General features: G+C 44.2%; 1 protein-coding gene across 4 annotated transcripts; it reads left to right on the top strand.

Annotated features, from left to right (window-relative positions):
• The first annotated feature begins 524 nt into the window (after positions 1-524).
• Positions 525-24,243, top strand: LOC101644081 (solute carrier family 22 member 9). 4 transcript variants are annotated; one of them, XM_045297302.1, is made up of 10 exons: positions 526-1,104; positions 2,425-2,528; positions 7,300-7,454; positions 7,550-7,718; positions 9,774-9,897; positions 16,869-16,984; positions 17,697-17,911; positions 21,653-21,756; positions 22,979-23,182; positions 24,061-24,243. In XM_045297302.1, exons 1-9 carry the CDS (start codon positions 703-705, stop codon positions 23,132-23,134), a joined length of 1,545 nt encoding a protein of 514 aa, XP_045153237.1. In that variant the 5' UTR covers positions 526-702; the 3' UTR covers positions 23,135-23,182; positions 24,061-24,243. The 4 variants fall into 4 exon arrangements, with proteins under 4 accessions (XP_045153238.1, XP_045153237.1, XP_045153239.1 ...); XM_013007477.3 differs by having other exon boundaries at positions 527-1,104; positions 21,648-21,756; XM_045297303.1 differs by lacking the exons at positions 7,300-7,454; positions 7,550-7,718 and having other exon boundaries at positions 525-1,104; positions 21,648-21,756.
• Positions 24,244-25,698: the final 1,455 nt, after the last annotated feature.

The following is a 25,698-nucleotide window of genomic DNA, read 5'->3' as shown; positions in this document are numbered from 1 at the left end:
CTAGAAAAATAAAGCCTTCACTGGTCTTACCACTGTCTTCTCCCTCTGCCCTACATCATGATCCACCCTTCCCCCACCACAGGTTCTTAGATCACTGTAAGTTCCTGGTATGGCTTGAACCGAAATGGAGTCAGAAAGTGAGTGATTGTACCCTTGTTGAAATGAGTGAGTGAGTCCACTTGTTGAAATTTAACCCAGGATTGTTTCCATTCACTTTTACAATAAAATGACATCGCAAAAAAAGTTTTTAAAAGAGAATTTAACAAATTGCATTCTGTATTCCCCACAGGGAAATCATAAAACGGCTGGCTGCTTTCAGTCTCAGAAGTTACCTTTTTGGAAATCACTGCAGACCAAGCAGTGAGTTGCTCTTTGCTTAGGAGATACTTGCGGATCAGAGTCCAGTACTGAGGAGGAGGCATTTCTGAGGACAAATATTTGACAGAGAGGAACTTTAGACAGACTTTGGTCGTCCTGCTCAATCATTACCTCTGAGAACAGCTAGATATTTGATCTATACCAACTTGAGGAAGCTGCTTCCACTGCTCCCCTGTAGTCATGACATTGGACCCATCGAAGAGAAAGGAGTGTCAGGACCTTACTAACACCATATGACTTACTAAGAAGAGACACTTGTTTCCTTTGAATTTATCTACATCGAGTCATTGCTAGCTCTACTTGGGGATTCCATGGTCACCCTCAATGGGATTTCAGGACCTCCTGCATCAAGTCGGTGGCCAGGGGAGGTTCCAGGTTCTCCAGCTGGCTTTCCTTTTTATCTCCAATGTCCTAGTGATCCAGCATCTTCTGTTGGAGAACTTCACTGCTGCCATCCCCGGCCACCGCTGCTGGGTCCCCATCCTTGACAACGACACTGTCTCTGATAATGACACTGGGATCTTCAGCCACGAAGCCCTCTTGAGAGTCTCCATCCCACTGGATTCGAACCTGAAGCCGGAGAAGTGCCAACGCTTCCACCAACCCCAATGGCAGCTCCTTCACTTGAATGGGACTTCCCCCAAGGCAAGTGAGCCAGACACAGAGCCCTGTGTGGATGGCTGGGTTTATGATAAAAGCACCTTCCCCGCAACCATCGTGACAAAGGTAAGGGGCACCATTTTCCTCCTGTGAGTTCATGAGGTGGGTGCTGAGAAGTAACACCAGTAAGGGGCTAAAAGGCACGATGCTAATTTCGTTCTTCGTTCTTTCAACAAGTATTGATTGCTTACCTATTAATTGCTAGGCATGTGCAGATGATCGGATTGATAAATTAAAGCATGGACACAAACGCTACTGTCCCAGTGCTTTTTTTCCAGTGGGGGTGGGGGGCCGGGACAGCGGCAATATTTAAGTAAGCCATGTACACAACATCGCATGAAAAGTTGTATACTGCATCCGTAATGCTAACCTTGCTGGCAAATTAGAACTATCAGGGGGGAGAGTGACAACATCTCCAGGCTCAGACTGCACCCCAGAGGAGTCCTAGAAGCTACTCTGGGGGGTAAAAATGAGGCATTGCTAAGATCTCGAAGCTCCTCTTGATTTCAAAGAGCCCGGGCAGCATGGTGGGTTATGCCTTGGGCTACAGCGGTTCAAAGCCACCAGCTGCTCCCGAGGAGAAAGATAAGCCTTCTGGGAAGAATCAGCATCCCCAACACAATGGAGCAGTTCTGGGCTGCCTTATAGGGCCGCAGTGCATCAGAGTGGACTTGGTGGCAAAGTGTTTGACTTTTTCGTCTACTGATGTCATCGCATGGCCAAGATGGAGAACCATTTTGTGTCAAGTACAACATGATGATGAAGACGGGGATGTAGTGTAGCCCCTCCGGTGCAAGCGAGTCTTCTTAGAGAAAGAGATGCTGACGCTCAGCATTGCTTGATATAGGTCAACGAATGTCATAGAACGTCAGCCCGATGGTGAAAGCGCTAGGCTGCCAACTAACAGCCTGGCATTTGGAAGCACCTGTGGCTCCTCCGGAGAACGATGGGACCATCTGCTTCTGGAAACATCTACAGACGGGGAAACTCCATGGGGAAGTTCTACTCTGCCAGACAGGACTGCTAGGAGCTGCACTTCCCTAGGAGGCAGTGCATGAAGGGAAGCTGTCGAGGGGCATAAACTCAACCACCCTGCCAAGTGCGTCCCGATTCCTAGCACCCCTGTCAAGGACTTCTGGGCTGAAATCATTATGGAAGCAAGCAGCCTCATCTTCCTCCTGCAGAATGGCTGGTGGGTTTGAATCCCTGACTCGGTGGTTCACAGCCCAAGGCCCAACCCACAGCACCTGCGGGACTCCTTGAAGAGGAACACAGGGGGCAGATACACTGCCATTTGCCAGCCCCGTAAGGTGTGTGCAACCGGTTCCCCTTGAAGTGTTAGAAGCTGTGGCGAAGCACTTTAGTGCTAGTTTCCTTCTCTTCCAGTGGGACCTGGTGTGCGAATCTCAGGCACTGAAATCCGTGGCTCAGTTCCTGTTCATGACTGGAACACTGGTGGGAGCGCTGGTGTGTAGCCATCTCTCAGACAGGTGAGTGTCTCTGCAATAGTTTACGTTCTTTCTTTTTAAAAAAAAGATGTTTTACTGTGTTTGGGTGAAAGTGTGCATAGCAAATTAGGATCCTATACAATTTCTATGCATAGTGTTCAATGACATTGGCCACATGTTTCACGTTCTATCAACACTCTTTTCTTTCTTTCAGTGGTTTCACTGATAGGGTATCCACACATCATCCACCTGCGTGGCTGAACCGTTCTGAAAATGAGTTGCGTAGGCATCATCACAATCAGTTCCAGTGCTCGCTCCCGCTGCTGGATTCCTTGTTTGTTCCCCAGATCCTCTTACCCTCCCTATCTCCACCCCCCACCCCCCCAAGATCCCTGATGAACCATTGCGTCGTTTTTTTTCTCTGTGCATCTACTGTTGTGCCTCACAAACTGGGGACTCCAGGAGGAACGATAATCAAAAACAAAACCCAAACCAAGAAAAAATGGCAAGAATAAAAGAATAACGATATAAAAAATACAAATACAAGTAAAGAGTGAGAAAGAAAAGGCCACCGTCAATAGTTTAAAAGCCAGGGAAGACATGTTTGTCATGGAACAAGCAAGAGGTACTTGAGCCTGGAGCAAATTCAGGTTGGGCCAAGATAGAGGTCACCTGACCAAGTGCCAAATGATACCACGTGGAACAGTTTGCTTAGGACGCAATCTTCCATCAAGAACCCTTTACTGCGGATTATGCTGTCTGAGAACTGCTCTTGTGCCCAAGATCTAGACACAGGCAAAGGAGCGTGATGGGGGTCGGCAAGTGCTCCTTCTGTGAGAATCGAGTGCTGTGTACAGGAGGACAGGTAAAGATGCCTTCAGGAGGCCTGGAGGTGGTTCAGGTCAGGACTTAGCGAGAAGGACATGCATGTGACGTGGTTTATAAACGAGCTCAAGTTCCCTCTGGGGACAGACAGGGGGATGTTTCCCAACAGGGAGTTCGGCCTGTGAGTATTTGAAGACAGACATAGAGAAGAACAGTATAGACCTTGGACTGGCTGTTACGCTAAGTCCCTGCTAGATCCTTGAGCTGAATGCTGTGGCCATCTGCAGACTGGCCATCAGGTGATAATGGCCCGTGGGTGGGGTGTGTGGCAAGGTGTCATTGGTAGTATTAATATATATATTGGTAGTATTTATATATATATATAGCTAACCCTGGTTTTGCTCTTACTGAAACGGCTTCTTCAAGCTAAGTTTTGTAACCAGCTAAGATCATTCATTACAGGACATTTTTTCGCATGGTTTGTGGTGTGAGGAATTTGAGGTATCCTATAGTTGGCAGTGCCTTTACTGAAAGGTTGTTGGGTGCCATGCAACCAGTTCTGAGCTGTAGAGAGCCTATGCACAACAGAGCAAAAACCACCCGGCCCTGCACCATCCTCATTCTTATGCTTGGGCCCATTTGTCGCAGCCATTGCATCAATCGGTCTCTCTAAAGGTCTTCCTAATTATTGCTGCCCCTCCTTTTTACCAAGTATGATAGCCTTTCCCAGGGACAAGTTTCTTCTGAGAACATGTCCAAAATACCTGAGACAAAGTCTCACCATCCTTTTGTTCTGGATTTGCTTCCTCCAAGATAGATCTGGTAGCAGTCCATGGTACATATCCTGCTCTCAACCAAGATACATCTGACGTCAGCAATGATGTCCCTTATTCCATGTCCTCTTCTGAATCTGGCTTAAATTTCTGCAGCCCCCTGTCAATGTATGGTTGCAAACGTTGTTGGGTGAGCTTCAGAAAAATTGTATTAACACGTGAGATTAATTATACTGTTTGTTCTCCACATGTCCACCTTCTGTGGGATCACCTTTCTTTGGAATAGGTACAGATATCGATCTCTTTTAGTTGAATGGTCAGGTAGCTGTCTTCCAAACTCCTGAAAGAAGCATGTAATTACTATCACCATCCAAATATGTCTCCCATGAAGGAATTGAGGGACTTCTAGGAGAGAGATGGGGGACCTTTAAATCCACCACCTTCACATTAACTGTCGTCTCAGCTGGAAACTGTCCACACAGAATACATCACAGTAATTGTAACTTATACAAGATTTTAAGGTAGGAATGTTTCTTTTAACCATTCATGCAACCCAGTGTTCTCTGATGGTGTCTTTAATGGAGTATAAGGTGTTTGAAATGTGGAGAGGGGTCAATGGCAGAAGAGGACGGCGGAGTGTCACATGAGGTTGAAAGGTCTCTGATGATATGCTAATCTAAGGACCTAAAACTACCAGAAACCTAAGAGGAAACACAAATTATATGCAAAGGAAGTGCATGGTTAAATGATATTTTTGAAATTGTGTTCAATTATTGATACTATATTCCAACTGGAAACATGTAAAAGTCCATAAACAATTGCACGGATAAATAAAATACAGAATATTCACGTGATGGATTACTATACAATGAACCAACATTAAAACATAGTTGCACAGCTAAAGATGATACCCTGATATATTGAGCATGACAAGCCCAATACAAATGATCACGTGGCCTTATGTAAAGGTCAAAACCAAGCAATAGATTCTATAGTTCTGGAGTTAGAAGAATGATTCTCTTGAGAATATTTATTGAGATTGTGCTAAATAGATCAATTTGGGTAAGAATGCCATCTTCAGAAATAGAATTTTCTGATCTTTGATTTGATTTATGTTTTTTCCCTCCCTTGTTCCTTTTTGGGCCTGTAACTTATTTGTAAAAGCCATGAATTTTTATGTCCAATTTCTTTCATAGGTACATTTTGATGCTATAGAACTTTTTATTATACATTTAATCTATAATTAATTATTAGTAATATATAGAAGTACAATTTACCATATATACTCGTGTATAAGCCCAGTTTTCCAGCACATTTTTAATGGCGTTTTTGTGGTAAAATTAGGTGTCTCGGCTGATATTCGGGTCGGCTTTTATTGGAGTATATAGAGTAGCTCATATCCTGCTACCTTGATCAATTCATCTATTATCACATCACTTGTAAGTAGGGACACGTTTATTATTTTCTCACCTTTTGCCTTTTATTCTTTTTCTAAGACCTTCAGTACAATTTAAATGGAAGTGGGGAGAGCTAGTATCTTGTCTTGTGTCTGATATTATGCATTGAGCATTTTACTATCGAGTATGTTAGTTATATGATGAGGGTTGTTGTTAATGTAACTATCTACCAGTGTCTCTTGACCCATCATGAGTAACAACGAGTCCTTTCCCTTTTCAACCCCACATTAAACAATTTCCTTCCTTTGAGAACTCCCTATAGCTTCTTCTCTCTCTGACAGTGGGCAGATTTGGGTCATATTCTATATGAAGTAGATTGCCCAAGGCCCCTAGTACTGTGCAGATGGAGCAAAGGGGCATTGGGTGTTTTGAAACATTGCTTGATGGATGTTTCTTTCACATGAATTAGCCTTGAACTGCATAGTCCTAGAGACCCAAGTACACATTTAGCTTCCGTGTGTTCTAGAAACTATACAGACTTGCCACAATGCTCAATGCAAATGTGAGAACAGAGCCATTTATAGCCTGTTAAAATCTCTATTGTGCTCATGTGAACCTGTACATGGTTCAAGAGGCAGTTGTTTGAACAGAACAAGGGAATACAATCAAGAAAGCCATACTTTCCTCTCACATACTTATTCAACGTATATGCTGAGCAAATAATTAGAGAAGCTGGTTTATATGAGGAAGAATGCTACATCAGGGTTGGAGGAAGGCTTATTAACAACTTGCTATATGCAGATGACACAACCTTGCTTGCTAAATGTGAGAAGCACCTGTTGATAGAGATCAAGGACTGCAGCCTTCAGGATAGCTTACAACTCAGTGTACAGCAAAAAAAATTCTCACAACTGGACCAATAGATAACATCATGATACATGGAGAAAAGATAGAACTTGTCAAGAATTTTATCTTGCATGGGAAATCAATGCCCATGGAAGTAGCAGTCAAGAGATCAAATGACCCATTGCATTAGGTAAATCTGCATAAGATCTCTTCAAAGTATTGAAGAGCAAGGGTGTCACTTGGAAGACGAAGGTGCACCTGACCCAGGTGATGGTATTTTCCATTGCCGCATGTGCCTGGGGCGGTTGGACATTGAATAAGGAAGACCCAAGAAGAATCGGTGCATTTGAATTATGGGAAGTACCACGAACTTCCAAAAGGACAAACATCTGTTTTGGAAGAATTACAGGCAGAGTACTCCTTAGACGTGAGATTGGTGAGTTTTTTTGTCTCAGGTACTTTGGACGATTCTATCAGGAGGGCACAGTCCCTGGAAGAGAACACCATGCTTGTTAAAGCAGAGGGGCCGCAAAAAAGGGGCAAACTTTTTGGAGAGACGAGGCTGCCATGACAGACTCAAACCTAACCATTGTGGGGATGGTGCAGGGACAGGTGGTGTGTTTTTCAACTACAGGGTCGCTCTGAGTCAAAACCAACCGGATGGTCCTTAACAATCCCCTCCACCACAGCAAGCATAACCTTTCTAATTCTGTAGCCTATCATAGGTAGTTTCTCTTGGCGTCAGAGACTCAGCAAAGAACAGATGGGCATTTGTGTGTACTCAGTGTCCAAAGACAACCCGGGCTGTTGTTTCTGAGACCATCTGTGGTGAATTTCCCCCTCTTGATTCTTCCAATCTCAAGTGTCCGGTGTTACTTGGAAAAACACGCTCTAGAATTCAAAGTGTGCTTCGTTTTTGCTAAAATTGGCGACACTTTCCCTGTTCCTATATCTAACCTCTCTGTTTGTTAGGTTTGGGAGGAGGCTGATTCTCAGATGGTGTTTGCTCCAGTTGGCGGTTGTTGACACGTGTGTGGTCCTGGCTCCCTCCTTCCCCATTTACTGCTCGCTGCGCTTCCTGGCTGGGCTTTCTACCACAACCGTCATTACAAATAGTGTTTTGCTCAGTAAGTCTATCGTTTTCAATGTTCTAAGCCTTGGCTTTGACCTCGAAATTCCACTTTATTTAAAATGTGAAACTCTTGTTTCTCTTGCTTTTCAGTCCTAGAATGGTCAGTGCCCAAATTCCAGGCCACCGGCGTGACACTGACGTTTTGCTCTTACAGTATCGGGCAAATCATCCTGGGAAGTCTGGCATTTGCCATTCGAGAGTGGCAAACCCTCCAGCTGGTGGTGTCTGTACCATTTTTCGTCCTCTTCTTGTCCTCGAGGTATGGCTTTTTTCTCTTCTTTCGTCTTAGAGGAACCTCAGATGAAGTCTAAGAGGCTTCAAAAGTTCAGAGAAAAGTTCCATAATTTTTTTCATCTCACTTTCACCCACGAACTTCTTAAAGCCCTCTTGAGTACATAGACTCAGTATCCGTGGATTCTGTTTAGTCTTCGGCCAAGATGGAACACGCGGTTTCTTCGTGCCTACCAATGGAAGGCATACTGGATGGCTTCAATCGTGTCTCTGTCCTCCTCGTCCCTTTAATATTCTAAATAAGCATTAAGGATGGGCAACAATACCCCTCCCCTTGAGATGACTGGCTCAGTGGAAGGACCTGTTCAATTAGAAACGATTCTCTCTCGGGGAAGAGTGGAGCGATTTCCTACAAGAAGATGATTCCAAATGAGAAAGAGGGAGTATTCCATGTTAGGCTCATCCATGATCTCATTACATCCTCCTGAGCACCCTGCCCGACAGGTGGGACTCGCTTCTGTCCAATTTCATACGCTAGAAAACGGAGGCAGATTTAGCGAAATACCGTGTTTCTATAGAAAGTGTCCATCATTGCTAATTGGGGTAGGAGTGAACTCAGGCTTTGTCAGGCTGTAAGTGCATATAAATAACGGAGGGTTTGTTTTTTTTTTCAGGAAATGACTATATATTATGAATATACATTTAGTTGGCTCCTACAGAGGCCTTGGTTGGGTCTGTACATAGGAGGGGTCGTCAAGCTTTAGCTTCATGAGTTTTGTGGGACATTTTCACCTGAGTAAGGAGAGAAGAACTAAGGTGTGCCTATCTGAAGCCACGGTATTTTCAGTTGCCTCATATGCATGTGAAAGTTGGTCATTGAATAAAGAAGACAAAAGAAGAATTGAAGTACTCGAATTGTGGCACAGGAGAAGAGTACTGAAAGTACCACGAACTGCCAAAAGGACAAACAAATCTGTCTGGGAAGAAGTGTGGTCAGAGTGCCCCTTTGCAGTGAGGATGGCAAGATCTCATCTTTATTACTTTGGACATCGTGTGAGTCTAGGGAGATGACAGAAACAAATCCATGGACACGCATATGTGTATAAGAAAGAGGTTTATATATAAGAGTAATTGAATAGTGGGAAAATATCCCAGCCAGTCCAGTCCAAGCCCATAAGTCCGATATTAGCCCATATGTCCAATACCAATCTATAAAGTCCTCTTCAGACTCACAAAGCACATGATGCTGAATGCAGGACAATCACAGGCTAGTGGGTAGAAAGTCTTTGGATCCAGTGGCATTATAAGCATCTCAGTGCTGGCAGGGGTCTCTACGTGGCTTCTCCAGGTCCATGTTTCTAGCTGCATCAGGGTCCATGTGGATTCTCCCCAGGGATGTCTCACAGGGAGTCAGCCTTGAGTCTTGTCAGTAGAGCATCTCCAAGAGAGTGAATCGAGAGAGAGAAGTGCCTCCTGTCTCCAAGGAGGAGAAATACAGGAGTTCCCAGAATTCTCAGGAGAAGGCCATGCCCACACAGAGGCCTCATTGGTTCTACCTTGATTGATGGCCAGACTCCACCCCTTCACTCGTCATCCTCTCAAATTGACACCAGATTATGTAACTACCACAGACATGTAAGGAAAAGCCAGTCCCTGGAGAAAGACATCGTGTTTGGTACAATAGAGGGGCAGTGGAAAAGAGGAAGGCCCTCAAAGAGATGGGCTGATCCCGTGGCTGCAACCATGGGCCCAAGTATAGGAACCATTGTGAGAATGGCCCGGGACCAAGAAGTGTTTCACTCTGTTGTGCGTGCGTCACCGTGGGTTGGAACCAACTCGATGGCACCTTACAGCAACACCAATAAAGAAAGGAGACATTTGGGCCCCACATCTGCATTCCCAGCAGTGAACATGTGCTGTGTGGGACCATCTTCAGATTTCCCTAGCTACGGTACACAAGAAGGTGGGCTATCCCTGAAAAAGTGGTGGCTGGTAGATGGAAGGTGAAGTTCTCTCGGGACAGAGTTAGATGAAAATCAAAACAACTAACGGGGACTGCACCTTTGTCCTCCTCTTTGATTAGGTGGCTTGCAGAGTCTGCTAGATGGCTCATTTTCAACAATAAGCTTGAAGAGGGATTAAAGGAACTTAGACGAGCTGCCCGAATGAATGGAATCAAGAACGCTCGAGAGATGCTGACATTGGAGGTGAGCTAGAAAGAGAAACTAATGAAGGGAAGGCAGACTTGATCTCTACACTCATCAGTGGCCATAGGAATAGAGATGCAGGTACGATTAGAGGTCTTCTTCCCTCAATGCCCCAGTTCTCAATGAGAATATACTGACAATGAGTGCGTGCCATTGTTATTATTTAATTCCCACAACAGAAGCCCCAAAGCACCGAGTATTCACAATGGAGAGATTGTGCATAGTCTCTCTAATTGTGTAAAGTCTGGTGACTGAAACAACCCCATTCCTTTCCAATTAGTAATCTCTGGGTCTTATTTCAGGACACCCAGGCCAGTAGAAGGAAGGGTGAGTGACCATACAGAAGAGTCCATCAGAAAGATTCACTCATTATTTTACTCACTTATGAACTCTTTTATTTAAGATACATTTTGTGAGTGCCTACCAGGGTATCTACCATGTACCAGTACTGTTCTAGCCCTGGATATCTCTCAACAGCCTCCAATCTCAATTTTATAGAGTCTACATTTCTTGTGTGCTACATCCCAAGAGCATTATTAAGTGAACTAAGTATTTCGGAGAAAGCTTTCTCTCTTTTTGTTTGTTTTGGTGTAAAAGGAAGCTAGTGCTATGGATCATTAAGTAAATATTCATCATGTTATGCACATACGTCAATATTGATCGAACAATGATAATGTGCCAGGTCTGGGGCTAAACCATGAATAACCACTCAATCAGCGTCCCAGTCTCCGAAGGGCTTTCACATTAATATGAGAGAGAACAAGAACATTGTTCTTACTGGGTGCCATCCAGCCAATTTCAACTCACCGTGATCCCCTGTGCAATAGAAAGAAACACTGCTTACGCCTTTGTCATCCTCACAGTCATTGCTTTGTTTAAGTTCATTGTTGCTGACACTGTGTCAATCCATCTCATTGAAAGTCCACCACATTTTCCACGACTCTCTACTTGACCAAGAATAATGTCCTTTTCCAGGCGCTGGTCCCTCTAACAACATGTCTAAGGCATGTGAGATGAAGTATCTCCATCCTCGCTTCTAAAGAGCATTGGCATTCTTCGAAGACAGATTTGTTTGTTATTCTGACAGACTGCAGTATACTCAATGTGCTGCACCAACACCGTAATTCATATACATCACTTCTTTTGCAGGCTGCCTTATTCATGATTCAGCTTTTGCAAACGTATGAGTTGATTAAAAATATCATGGAGTCCTCCAAGTGACGTCTTTGTTCTTCAACATTTTAAAGGGATTGTTGGCAGCAGATTTGCCCTTATAGGTTGGGCTCAATGGCATTGAGTTTTTGAGTTTGAGCTTCCATGGCCCTTGATTGTGGTTTCAAATAAAATGAAATCCTTATAACATTGTGTTAAGCTGGGTGTTCTAGAGAAAGAAAACCAGTAACATTCATATTTGTATGGAGTGTATATCAAGAAGTAGTTTTATATCAAGAAGACATGCCAGTCCAGTCCAACTCAAGTCCACAGATCTAATGCTAGCTGAATGGAGCCGTCTTCAGACTCACGAAGCTACAGGCCAATTAGACAGAAAGGTTAAGTGGGATGTAGAAAGTTCACAGGCAATTGGGTGCAGAGTCGAGTGGATCCAAAGTTAGTAGGAATTTGACAGGGTGCTGACAGCTCCAGGTTGGCTCCCAGGGTCAGTCGCCCACATGGGACAATTGCCAGAGGCAGACAGAGAGTCCCAGCAAGCTGGGAGGGCAAAGGCACACAGAGAGGAGAGACATTCTCACTGTCTTTCATGCAGGAAAGGTCACACCCCCGAGGAGACATCATCAGCTATGACCTGATTGCTAGGTTGGACTCCATCCCTACACTTACTTTCATACAGGTCAAGTGGACATAAAATATAACACCCACAAACTTAAAACATTTTTTTCACAATAAAACCATGATATCTATTAGTCCAGTTGTGAGAATTTTTGTTCTCTTTATCTTGAAGAGTAGTCCAGACTGAAGGTTGTATCTGGAAAATATGGCCTTGTTGATACCATAAGGCTGGATAAAATTGTGTAAGACCAATGACATCGTCATTGCAAATAGCATAACAGCATTTCAATCACATATATGACAACTACACAGGTGGACCACACCATATGGAGTACACAGGAATCAAATGGACTGCATCCGTAGAAAGAGACCTTGGAGAAGCTCAATGTCATTGCTAAATTAAAGCACAGTGCCGTCTGTGGAACAGACCATCAATTGCTCATATGTACGCTCAGGATAACCCTGAAGACTATGAAAAGAAGTCCACGAGAGCCCAATTATAACCTCGAGTAAATTCCACCTGAGTTTCAAGAACAGATGTGATACATCGAACATGAATGGCAGACGACTGATGAATTGTGGGATGATATCAACAACATCATACATGAAGAAAGCAAACGTTTATTAAAAAGACATGAAAGAAAGAAAAGACGGAAGTAGATGTCAGAAGAGACTGTGGATGCCATGCTAACCTGCTGGACTTTCCTCTGCCCACTCTGCCCACCTGCTCCTCTAAGCCTACGAGGGCTACCATCAGCAGCTGGTATGAAGAGGGTGCCTGGTAGACAGCAAAGGCTCTGATGAATACATGAAGGAACTAGGTGTGGGAATGGCTCTGTGGAATATGGGTGCCATGGTCAAACCTGACTATCCTCTACCGAGGACAACACCCTCACCATGAGAACCGAGAGCACTTTGAAAACCACACAGTTTTCTTGTAAACGTGGAAAAAAGTTTGCAGAAACTATAACTGATGGCAGGGAAACTCTGATTCTCTGCAACTTTACAGACGGTATTTTGGTCCAATCCCAGGAGTGGGATGGGACGGAGAATATGATTACAAGCAAATTGGAAAATGAAAAATTAGTCATGGAATGTTTTATGAACAATGTCACCTAGACATGGACCTGTGAAAAAGCAGAATAAAAATCCCATCATCCCTTGAAGGAATGACCTGAGAATGAATAAACCCAGTTCATCGAGCAAATCTCCATACTGTTTCTTTGTTTGTTATCGTCTTCGATGACGTCTATTACAAACATTCTACATGCGACTACTGCAAAGGGTTGAATTAGTTAGGGTCATCCCTTTGGTTAATCGATGAGCGTGTTTGTGCTAGGGGAAAAATAAGACTCTTGAACATAAAGTAGCTAAAGTTAATGGAACACTCGATGAAGAAAAAGAGTGGAATGGAAAATTTCAAAGGGAAATTCTAGAAAATAAAGTCGTTCAATGAAATGTGCAAAGACCTGGATAGAGAAGGTTAAAATGGAAGGACACACTCAGCCTATTTCAAGCTGAAAGAACCGATGGAAAAAATTCAAGCCTTGAGTTGAAATATTCAGGGATTCTATGGGAAAACCATTGAGCAGTGCAGGAAGCATCAAAAGAAGACGGAAGGAGTACACAGCCACAAAGAACGACTACACAAACAGAGCTGTTGCCATCCAATCATTGAGAGAGGTAACATATACTCGAGACTCAATGGCATCAAAGGAAGAAGTCCAAATTGCACCGAAAGGATTAGCCAAAAGCAAGGCTGCCGGAGTGGACAGAATACTAACGGAAACGCTTCAATAGGCGGTGAAACACTGAAAGCACTCACTGTTCTGTGCCAAGCAATTTCGAAGAAAGCTACCTTGCCAACTAGCTGGACAAAATAGTTGTGCCCATTCTAAAGAATGGAAAATTATCAAACAAACGATCATGAATATCACATGCAGTGAAATTGTGGTGAAGAGTACTTAAAAATGGCTGCAACAGTGCATCAACAGGGAACTGCCAGAAATTCAAGCTATCTTCAGATGAGGACCGGGAATAGAGGATGTCATTGCTGACTTTAGAGGGACCTTGGCTGAAGGCAGAGAATACTAGAAACATGTTTACTTGTGTTTAATTAACTATGGGAAGGCATTTGACTGTGCGGCTCATAGAAAACCATGGACAACATTGAGAAAAAAGGGAAATCTAGACACTTCATTGTGCTCATGTGGAGCCTGCACATAGACCAAGGAGACTGTCTTTCAAATACAATAAGGGACTATTGTATGGCTTACGTTGTAGCTATATAATTGTTTGTTAATTTGAGAGGATTAAGAGTGACAGGGTGGAGTCTAGCCTGTCAATCAGGTCATAGGCAACGAGGCCTCTCTGTGGGCATGGCCTTCTCCTGAGGATTCTGGGAACTCCTGTATTCCTCTTTGGAGGTGGGAGACACTCTCTCTCTGTGGACTCCCTGGGAGACATTGCAGCTGACAAGACATATGGAGCTACGCTAGTGCCCTAAGCTGAAGAGGCCTTGTGGAGATCCCTGCCAACGCCGAGATGCTTGCAACACCACTGGATCCACAAGACTTCCTACCCACTGGCCTGTGATCTTCTTGCATTCTGCATAATTGCATGTGTTTCATGAGTCTGAAGAGGACTTTATAGACTGGTATTGGACATATGGGCTAATAACTGATTGTGGACTTGATCTGGACTGGGCTGGGATGTTTTCTCAGTATTCAATTGCTCTTGTATATAAAGCTCTTTCTTATTCATGTATGAGTGTGTCTACGAATTTGTTTCTCTAGTCTACCCAGACTAACACAGCTTAAAATCAGTCAACGTGTGTATCAGGGTTGTAGCCTTTCATTACACTTATTCAATCTGTATGTTGAGTAAATAATCTGAGAAGCTGAACTATGTGAAGAAGAATGCAACATCAGGATTAGAGGAAGGTGTATTAACAACCTTTGATATGTAGATGACACAAATTTGATTGCTTAAAGCAGGAGTTCTCAACCTGTGGGTCCCGACCCCTTTGGCGGTCGAACGACCCTTTCACAGGGGTCGTCATAGGAACCCAGACACTGTTTCTCTATCTCGTCTCCAGATACGTCCACATTCCAGTACCCACTGTGAAGACTGTTACCCATGCTACACCATGCTTCAAGACAACATTTCATTGATTTGTAATTAGAAATAACTATTTCACAATATATAACTACATATTGATTTTGTGATTGATCACTGCTTTCATTATGTTCAATTTGTAACAATGAAAATACATCCTGCATATCAGCTATTTACATTACGATTCATAACAGTAGCAAACTGACAGTTTTGAAGTAACAACAAAAATAATTTTATGATTGGGCATCACCACCACCACATGAGGAACTGTATTAAAGGGTTGCGGCATTAGGAAGGTTGAGAACCATTGGCTTAAAGTAAGGAGGACTTGAAACACGCTGATGAAGATCTAATACTGCAGCCTTCAGTATAGACTGCAACTCAACTCAAAGAAACCAAAAGTCCTCGCAATTGGACAAACAGACGACATCATGATAGACTGAGGAAAGTTTGGAGTTGTTGAGGATTTCCTCTTACTTGGATCCCCAATCAATGCTCAGCGGAGCAACAGTCAAGAGATCAAAGGGCAGATTGCATTGCGTGACTGCTGCACAAAACCTCTTTAAGTGTTGAAAACAAGGGTATCTCTTGGAGACTAAGGTGCACCTGAGTCAAGTCATGCTGTTTTCAACGGCCTCCCATACATGTTAAAGCTGACAGTGAGTGAAGAAATCTGGAGATGAATTGATGCATTTGAATCATAGAGGTGGTGATGAATATTTAAAGCACCCTGGGCTTCCTTCCAGAAGAAGCGTTAAGTCTATCTTAAAGGAAGTACAGCCAGAACACTCCTCGGAAGGGAGGATGGCGAGACTCTACTTCACATAGTCGGACATGCTATCAGCAAAGACTAGTCCCTGGAAAAGGACTTCATGCCAAGAAATTTCTTGTGGAGGTTCATTGAAAAAAAGAAGGACCCTCAATCAATTAGATTGACACAGTGGTTGCAACAGTGGGCTCAAACATTAATAATTGTGAGGGTGGTGCAGGACTAGGCAGGGTTAGTGTTCTTGTGCAGAGACTTGCTATCAGTTAGAACAGACTCCTTGGCACCCAAGAACTACAACACTCTTCTAATCAAGTGTAATACTCAGGAGCCAGCTTCAGCCTGCTAGGCAAGCCCATGACCTCCACGCTGTTGTTGGTTTTTTGCTTTGTTTTTTAACCCCTTTCTTTATTTTCTCTAAAAATTCTTACCTGCTTCTCAGTGTCATGAGATCTTCCTCCAGGAAAGGACCTAGCAGGTGACAGAGACATACTATATATAGTAACCAGGGCACAATCAGGCCTGAGCACAAATCCTAATACACCAAGATCGCTCTACTTTTGCTTTATGATTTGATTCTAGGCATCTACCTCATAGAGACACAGCTGCTAGAACTTGCCTGAAAGCGGCAGAGCCTGGAGCAAAAATCAAAAGTTCTCAAGACATTTGCCTCCTTTCTGAGACACACTACTTTGCTGCCAAGGGCAAGCAGCTGAGAACCACGCTCAGTTCCAATTCTTTCATGCCCATTTGGCTCAAAGGAATCTTTGGGCTACCACATAACTATCTCATCATTTGATTTCACTTTCTATTCTATCTAACCTAGGCGCCCTTTTTTTCGTGCCCTGTAGACTTCTCTGGTCCCTATTTCAAATGACTTACTTACTGCCTACTTTTCTTGAGGCGCTTTTAAACGCTTTAATTTACTGTTCAGATCACGTTTCTCAACTGCAAAGGCATATTTCGTGTCTACATGTCCCACTAGACCAGCAGTTCTCAACCTGTGGGTTGTGACCCCTTTGGAGGTCAAACGACCCTTTCACTGGGGTCACCTGATTCATAAAAGTAGCAAGATTACAGTGATGAGATAGCAATGTAAATAATTTTATGGTTGGGGAAGGGTGGTCACCATCACATGAGGAATTGTATGAAAGGGTCGTGGCATTGGCAGGTTGAGAACCACTGCCGTAGACAGAAAGAGAACATGTCTTTTTTGTTCTCTGTTGGGCGTTCAGTGTTCTCCCCAAAGCCTGACACTTGGCTGGCCACTGATAAATGTTTGTTGTTGTTGTTATTGCAGGAGTTGAAAGCCACCATGCAGGAGGAGCTGGAGGAAGCACGGAACAAGCCTTCTCTGTGTGACCTCTTCAACTCGCCCACCCTGCGGAAATGGATCCAACTCACATCTTTTGTGAAGTAGGCTTCAGACAGGAGTGTTCGAATCGTGAACCTACTTCAGCTTTCAAAGGATGCACCCGTGTTGCGGGGGACAGTCTGAGAGATAAAGGGCACGGAAAGCACCACACAATTGTTATACTTGAAGTTAGTTGACAGGGGTTATGGAAAGGCTCTCGGGAGATAATTACACAGTGCAGGCACAAGTCTGTCACATCACCTTACAAGGCTCATGCATCCCAGGAGACCGAGAGTGAGGATGTCAATCCCTGGCTTTGATGTTTCTTCGTCGCTTGTTTCCGTTTTAATTGAGAAAAAAAACCCTTACAACAATAAGGTGTATTAAAAAATATACAACCGAATGCATTTCCCATATATAAATATGGAACTCAAAGCCAACTAGCAATATAGAAACACTCTCATGCTCAGGGCACCCTATCATGTATTCTCCAGGTCACATTCAAAAGAACTTACCCGCCCCTCCAAAAATCCAAAACCCCAAACAAACAAAACATCTCTCCCAAACCCAAACTTAGCAATTCTGATCCCCGTGATCATACAGTTATTTTATGATCCTTTTGAAGCCACCACCCGGAAAGTACTAGTCTACCTGCACACTGTGCACGCGTGCCTCACTACCAACCATTGGTTGACCGGGTCAATGTGATGGCTAATTGCGAAACATCGGCTCTAAATCAGTCATGTGATGTGTCTTTTCTCTTGTTCAACGCAGATTTGTCAACAGTATGTCGGGGTTTGGCCTGCTGTTTAATCTCCAGCACCTGGGGAACAATGTGTTCCTGATCCAAGTTCTTTTTGGCGTTACCTCCCTCGCAGCCAAAGGTGTGGCCCTTTGGGCAATGAGACAAATTGGCCGTCAAAAAAGCCAAGTGATTTTCACGTTCACGTTGGGCATTGCTCTTTTGGTCCTCACATTTGTGCCTCAAGGTAAGAAAACATCACAGATCGGAGGAAAGAAAAGGCAGCCTTGTTCTGAAGCTGGGAGGCAAGGAACCTCATCAGGTCCCGAAACCAATCTGTAGGTTGAGGATAGATTCTACCATCAAGTTTTAGGCCAGCCGAGGGTCAGCCCAGACATATAACTGTTGTCATCCTCCCTGAGAATTATCTGGAAAATGGTGCTATTTCTTCCTGGCATTTCTCTAGAACGGCAATGAATCACTTGCCCTTGGTCTGATCACACATTTTATAGCAACCACTGAGGGACGAAGGCTTGCAATGGTCACCCAGTACGGAGACACAACATGGTCACTTTCTTCTGGGCTCTCGCTACATAACAGCTCCAGGACCATGTACACTCCCCCCACCCCCTACCCGATCTCTACATCCACTCGTGTGTCTGTATTGCCAACTTGGCTTATTGGAGGTCGTTTTAACTTCATGAACATAAATATACTTTGTCTCTGGTAGAGAAGGATACCGTGGGGAGAAGGGGTTAAACATATTAAGATCCCCACTTAGAATTTTAATTTTACTAAGTGAAGTGGTCACATGGAATGATGAGGGGACCCACACGCTCACCACATTTCCTGCACCTCCCAGCTGAGCAATGGATTTTATAGGATCGGAGGGTGACTTCAATTCTCGTCAGTGTCCCAGGCGATAAAGCTCTCATGATATTTTAAAAACAATGGCTAGACACCTGATTCTTAAACGCTCCTTCTGTGGTCCACGGCAACCTGGCCTTTGCTCACCTTGGAGAGCACCCTGTTGCTGATGGTTGAAGCATTTTCCAAGGTAAATGTCTCTTCTTTCAGCCCATCAGCTTTGTAGTCTCCTCCTTTCATTATTCTCTTGGGTAGTGCTTGCCCCTGGTCAATATCGTATCTGCACCTCCCTCTAAACTCCAGAGCATGGTGTCTTAGATGCCTCAGGATTTGCCCACAGGGTAGGCCTGTGTTCTATCGCAGAATGATAGGAGGCACCGGGCAAAATGAAAAACAGAAACCCCTGCAGATCCATTCTCCCCTCTAGCCTTCTGGAAAATCCTGGGTATGCAGGGAGAGTTATTGCAATAACTCAGGTACTTTTATGCACTGCTTGTCTTAGTCAGGATTCTCTAGAGAAACTGAACCAGTAAGAAGCACGCATGCACACACACACACACACACACACACACTAAAAACCTCACTGCCATTGAGTCAATTCTGACTCATGGGGACCCAATTCTTCCTCATGGGGACCCAGTTCTGACTCTGGAGACCCTGAGTAGAACTGCTCTTGTGATTTGCCGAGACTGTAACTCTTTACGGGAGTAGAAAGCCTCATCTTTCTTCTGAGCGGCGGCTGGTGGTTTCAAACTACTGAACTCAAGGCTCGCAGCCCATTGCTTAACCACTGTGCCATCAGGGCTTCATCTAGATATGTGAGTCCTTCAAAGAGTTCATGGAAAAATTCCTTTGTCTCTTTAATTCCATTTCCCACAAACCTTGTGAAGCCCCCTTCATATTTGCACAGAGATTTATGAGGAGATATTCATGCAGGAGTGTACGCACCCAAAACACAGAAAACAAACAAAAAATCCAAACTCACTGCCATCGAGTTTATATTGATGCTATAGGACAAAGTAGAACTATTCCTGTGGGTTTCTGAGACTATCACTCTCTATAGAACGATAAAGTCTCCTCTTTCTCCCATGGAGCAGCTGGTGGTTTTGAATTGTTGACCTTGGACTTAGCAGCTGGACTTGTAACCATTATATCACCAAAAACCCATAGGTCAGGTGACAAACTGGAGCCTTCTGCTGGCTCATGTACCAAGATCCACAGGTCAGGAGACAAACAGAATCAGGGACCAAAGAAAGGTTACTTCTGTCAAAATACCTATGAGGGGGCACCGCCTCCCCCCCACCCCCCAATTTGTCCCACTAGGGGAGCATCAAGCAACTGGCTCTGAGTTAGTGTATTTAGTAACATCACCTGGGAAGGTTCTCTCTGGTCAATTTTTTGGTAATAGCAGTTTTGCTCGAACCTTGGTTTTTTTTCTGAAGGCCAATTTAAGAGAACAGCATGTGGCTGTGAAATGTTGCTTCCCACTCGGGAAAAATGCCACGGAAGCTGTTGTGATGTTGAACATAGCTTACAAACACAATGCTATGGGGAAAACTCAAGTGTACGGGTAGTTTTCTCATTTCAATAAAGATGAAATGTTGATTGGCGACAAATCTCATTCTGGACATCTGTCAACTTCCTGAACACATAAAAAAGTCAACAAAATTTGTGCACTTGTGCTCGAAGGCCAATGACGGACGTTTGAAGAGATGGGGAGATTATTTGGACTATTTTGGAGCTCAGTTCAGCAAATTATAATGGAAGTTTGGGGAATGGAAGATTTTTATGAGACTTGGGAAGATTTGGTTCGCTGCAAATTTGTGTCTTGGGTTCTGACTGACCAGCAAAGAAAGCATTGACTAGACACATGCCTTGCTTTGAAAGAACAGCCTATTTTCCCCAAAGTCATTACTGGTGATGAGACAAGGTGCTGTGACTCTTATGACCCTGAAAGTAAACCTCAATCACACCAGTGGAAGACACCATTATCACGTTGCCCCCAGAACTTGTCAAGTGAAATCAAAGATCAAGACAAGGCTCATTTGTTTTTTGTTTTATGTGAGGAGGCTAGTGCATTAGGAGTTTGTTCCATCAGGTCAGACTGTTAATCAAGCTTTCTATGTAGAGGTTCTGAAAAGATTGCATAACTGTGCGACAAAAAAGGCTGATTTGTGGCAGATGGGGGACTGATTTATCCACCATGACAATGTACCTGCTCACACAGCCATCTCAGTATGCCATTTTTTTGGTAAAACAACAACAGCAACAACAACAAAAACAACACCCCCCCCAAAAAAAATCCCAGCATGCCTCTCTTGCCCCACGCACCTTACTCACCTGACCTTGCTCCGCTCCATGCAACTTCTTTTAGTTTCCTCAAATGAAGAGGGACATGAAAGGGCAGCGGTTTGATGAAGTAGAAGAGGTGAAGTAAAAAAAAACCAGGGAGGCGCTGTCAGCTACCCAAACAGATGAGTTTGAAGAATGCTTGCAAGAATGGAATCGCAGATTTGACAAATATATTAAGTGTAATGGAGAGTCTTTGAAGGTGACAAGGTTGCTTTATAAAACATTTAAATACATAGCCTTGAGGGGGGAAAAATCTGCTTTTGGGGGCGGGGATACCCCCTCATATTTATAATCTGAAGACAGACTACACCCTAAGGAGATGCCTATTTCAATTGATTCCTTACATTCTTTTCTTTCTTTTTAAAATCATTTTATTGGGGGCACGTACACCTCATCACAATCCATCCATCCATCCATTGTGTCAAGCACATTAATTACATTCTTTTCAGTTGTGGGAAGTGATTGCATTGCACTGAATTCAATTATATATGGACCAGTGTAATATTCGGTCTAATCATGGGAACTAGAGCTTAGTCAGTGAATATGTACAGTTAACATCTCCAATGAACTGTTTAAGATTGAATATGCCCATAAGTCATGTTTCTCAACACAGCAAACACTCGAGTCTCTTCTTTCATGCAGTTTCTCTACAGCATGATTTACACTTGCAAGGGCATCTGATCGGGGCTTTCTCACTCATATTTGGGGGGAGCAGTTGCCCTGAGCTCCAATGTTTCAGATCTCACTGGTCTCCCTCTATTCAGAGCAGCCGACCCTCCGGATGATCTTGGCCATTTTGGGAATGGGTGCTGTTTCTGCCACGAATGCCTGTGCCCACCTGCACTCCAACGAGCTCTTCCCCACACTAATCAGGTAGGTGTGAATACCCTGTCGGGTCCAAAGATTGCTGCGCCAGCTAACTGGCGCTTAGGGAGGGAAGGAGCCCGAGATTAGTTAGTCATTAAAAGTAAGTTATAACTGGACTTACTCAAAGTTGACTTTTTTGCCAGGCACTGTGTAAGCCCTTGAATGCATCATCTTACCTCAACTTTTGCACCTCCCAAATGGTAGGTGCTACGGGTATCTTTTTTTTTAAGTGCGGAGTGGAGATCCAAAGCCCTTTGGTAGGCCACTGGAGATCCCCTTGCAGAGGGGTCTCGGGGAGGAGACGAGCCAGTCAGGGTGCGATGTAACAACGATGAGAAATACAACTCTCCTCTAGTTCCTAAATGTTTTCTCCCCACTCCCACTACCATGACTCGAATTCGACCTTGCAAGTCTGGCTAGACCAGAGGATGTACACTGGTACAGATAGGAACTGAAAATCCAGGGAATCCAGGGCGGATGAGCCCTATAGGACCAGTGGTGTGAGTGGTGAAACAGGGAGGGTAAAGGGAGAATGGGTAGGAAAGAGGGAACCGATTACAAGGAACTGTGTGTGACCTCCTCCCTGGGGGACGGACAACCGAAAAGTGGGTGAAGGGAGACGTCGGACAGGGCAAGATATGACAAAATACCCATTTATAAACTATCAAGGGCTCATGAGGGAGGGGGGAGTGGGGAGGGAGGGGAAAAATGAGGACCTAATGTCAGGGGCTTAAATGGAGAGAAAATGTTTTGAGAATGATGTACAAATGCGCTTTACACAAGTGATGTGTGTATGGATTGCGATAACAGTTGTATGAGCCCCTAATAAAATGTAAAAAAAAAAAAAAAAAAAGATCAAAATACGTCTTAATGCAGTAGTGAACCTGAGAACAAGAGCTATCAGATACCAAAACAAACCAAACATCCATTGAGTTGACTTTGACTCATCGCAACCCTAGAAGACAGGCTAGAGCTGTCTCTGTAGGTTTCCATGACTATACCTCTTTATGGGAATAGAAAGCCTCGTCATTTTCCCGTGGAGCAGCTGGTGGTTTTGAACTGTTGACCATGACATCAGCAGCCCAACGGCATAGCAACGGGATGCAACCAATCTCCATGTATCCAAACACTCTGCTGTGGGGGTCCTCATCGTGGAAGCCAAATAACATCTCAATATTTCCTGTATGAGTTTTACAAGATCTATTTATGTCATTGTATGCATCTCAAGGGCAAGAACTTCAGGAATCAATGTCATGGCCAGTGGTACCGGGGCAGCCTTGGCCCCTCTTTTGATGACCCTAATGATATATTCACGCCCGCTGCCCTGGATCATCTATGGAGTCGCTCCCATCCTGGCTGGCTTTGCTGTTCTTCTCCTTCCTGAAACTAGGAATCGGCCTCTGCCAGACACCATCCAGGATGTGGAAAATTCGTGAGTAAAACCTCTTGGTTGTTTTCTTGGGAAGATTGTGTCCCGCTCATCTGTGAAGAGGAAGGGCAACCACCACTGAGGGCCCTTCTCCTGAGGCATGCTCTGGTGGTTATTTCCACTTGTGGCAGGACCACGAGTTTGGTGGCAGCCTATTCTCATTCACAGTGATGTCAGCCTTGATTGGAAATCTTAAAACCAGCTGCACCACAGCGGCACCAGTAGGTTCAATGGTGAAGAGACCACAAGGAGGACTCCTCTGCTCCCCCTTCCCCGTGCGATGGACACCCCTGATGGTTTTCACCAATATGCACAGACCCAAACACCAGAGTCCTATCCCTTAGACCTGGGCCCTGCCCAGTTCACGAGTCCTCAAGAGCTGGCTGTGACCGCTCTTAGCTGTAGGCTTGATGTCTGCCTCCGTGGAGGACATGAGGGTCCTTGCAAAGGTGACGCATATCCCAAAGGAAGGAGTCCTCTTGGGTCGTCTGTGAAAGTCAGTTGGGCGGGTCTGGTCTCACTGGGATCAAAGCGTTGAGAAAAGAGAGCGAATAAAGGTCTGGTAAGGGAAAGGGCTTCAACATGATACAGCATGGGAATGCCTTGTTTAACAGTTCTGCTCTTCCCTTCCCATTGCCACTGGACTCTGTGGGCCCATGCCTTCATGAGAATATCAGCTACGAAACTACTTATCCAAATTCTGCCCTGGGGACTAGGCATGGTCCGTCACAAGACTGACTTGAACTCTCGGGCAGAGACCGCGGTTTTTACCAGAGTGGGCAGGCAGAGAGTCGACTAGCTTAAAGAATACAGAACATATATGTTTCCCTACTGCGTGCTTTCCTTGTTTTCACTTGTTGGCTTTGTTTTATTTGCTCCAGGACAAAAGACTCCAAAAAAGGAAAGGAAGATTCTTGGGTGAAAGTGACACCGTTTTAAGGAATCCTAAGAGTTGCTGCCGATGAAAGGGGAAATTAAGGGGTGGAGGGAGAATCCAGATCATTGCTACCTAATGCGCAAACCTTAGAAAATATATAAATAAAAAGAAATCATGGAAAAACGGGTCTCTTTTACAGTTCTGGTACTCAATTGCTGCTGTTGTCAGGTGCCATAGAGTCCGTGCTAACTTGTGGCGACCTTACGCACAACGGAAGGGACACTGCCTGGTCCCGCACCAGCCTCACAGTGGCTCTCATGCTAGCGCCTATCATTGGAGCTGCTGTGTCGATCCATCTCCTCAAAGGTTTTCCTCTTTCCCCTGCCCCTCTGCTCTGCCGAGCATGATGTCCTTTCCATGGACCCGTCTCCCCTGACAACATGTCCGCAGTACATGAGATGAAGTCTCTCCACCCTGGCTTCGAAGGTGAATCCTCACTGTTCTTGCTTCTAAGACAGGGTTGTTGTTCTTTGGGCAGCCCATGGTACTTTCAATATTCTTCACCAGCACCATCATTTAAATGCATTGCTTTTTCTTTGGTCTTCCTTACTCAATGTCCAACTTTCACATGCACACGAGGCCATTGAAAATGCCATGGTCTCGGTCAGGTGCACCTCAGTCCTCAAAGAAACATCCTTGCTCTTCAACAATATAAAATGAGTCATTTACTAAATTGTAAATAGAAAACACACATCATTAACCGAGGACCCCCGGTGACACCGTGGTAAAAGCACTTGGCTGTTAACCGAATGGTCAGCAGCTCAGACCTACCAGTGAGTCAAAGATGTGAGTCTGCTTCATAAAGGTTTATAGCCTTGGAAACCCTGTGGGGTAGGTAACTCTGTGTGCTGTCCTATAGGGGAGCTAATCAGTAGGAATTTAATAAGCAGCAATCATTAATCATAAGAAACATAAAGAAGAAAACAGAGCTGTCCTCTGCTCCAGCAATCCCACTACTAGGTGTCTGTCCTAGAGAAAGAAGAGCCACAGCACAAATAGTTGTATGGTACATCCATGTTCATCATAATATTGTCCACACTAGCAAAAAGATGGACGCAGTCTACGTGTCCATCAATGGGTGAGTGGGTAATCAAACTATGGTACATGCACACAATGAACTCTCACACAACATTCAACTTGGATGAACCTGAAGGGTAGGGTACATTAAGCACAAATGACAAATACTGAATGAGACCACTATTATCAAAAGTCAAGACAAAGTTTTCACGCAGAAAGAAAATTTGTTTGAAGATTAACAGAGATAGGAGGGGCAAGGAGTAGAAATTGCTAACTAGAGAGTAGACACCTATTAACTTGGGGGGAAGGGAGAGGCAATGAACAATAAGGGGAGGTCAGCACAATATGACCAAGGCAAAGGAAGCCAGTGGGAGGTATACACTGAGTTAAAGGCAACAGATATAAATATTATCACACACAATTCCATAAAAACAGTAAAAACAATAATCAATGTCTGGATACATAGGTAGATTATGCAAGCTGAACAGGGGTGGGAAGGCCAATGGAACTACACCCATGAGTTTATATAGGTTTGACAGAAGGTATTTCTGCCTATGTATTTGTA

Source organism: Echinops telfairi, unplaced genomic scaffold, assembly GCF_000313985.2.
Source record: "Echinops telfairi isolate 266 unplaced genomic scaffold, ASM31398v2 ScPeMD7_7417;HRSCAF=8455, whole genome shotgun sequence".
In the NCBI taxonomy this organism is placed as follows: Eukaryota; Metazoa; Chordata; class Mammalia; order Afrosoricida; family Tenrecidae; genus Echinops; species Echinops telfairi.
The sequence above is the reverse complement of the archived record's forward strand: the minus strand, read 5'-3'. Positions and strand labels throughout refer to the sequence as shown.

Bases quoted from the DNA above. Each gene is read 5' to 3' on its own strand.
- LOC101644081 (XM_013007477.3), top strand. From the start codon at position 703: ATGGGATTTCAGGACCTCCTGCATCAAGTCGGTGGCCAGGGGAGGTTC. The intron at 9,898-16,868 runs GTGAGCTAGAAA...TTGTTATTGCAG, and splicing joins GAGAGATGCTGACATTGGAG to GAGTTGAAAGCCACCATGCA. The intron at 17,912-21,647 runs GTAAGAAAACAT...CCCTCTATTCAG, and splicing joins CCTCACATTTGTGCCTCAAG to AGCAGCCGACCCTCCGGATG.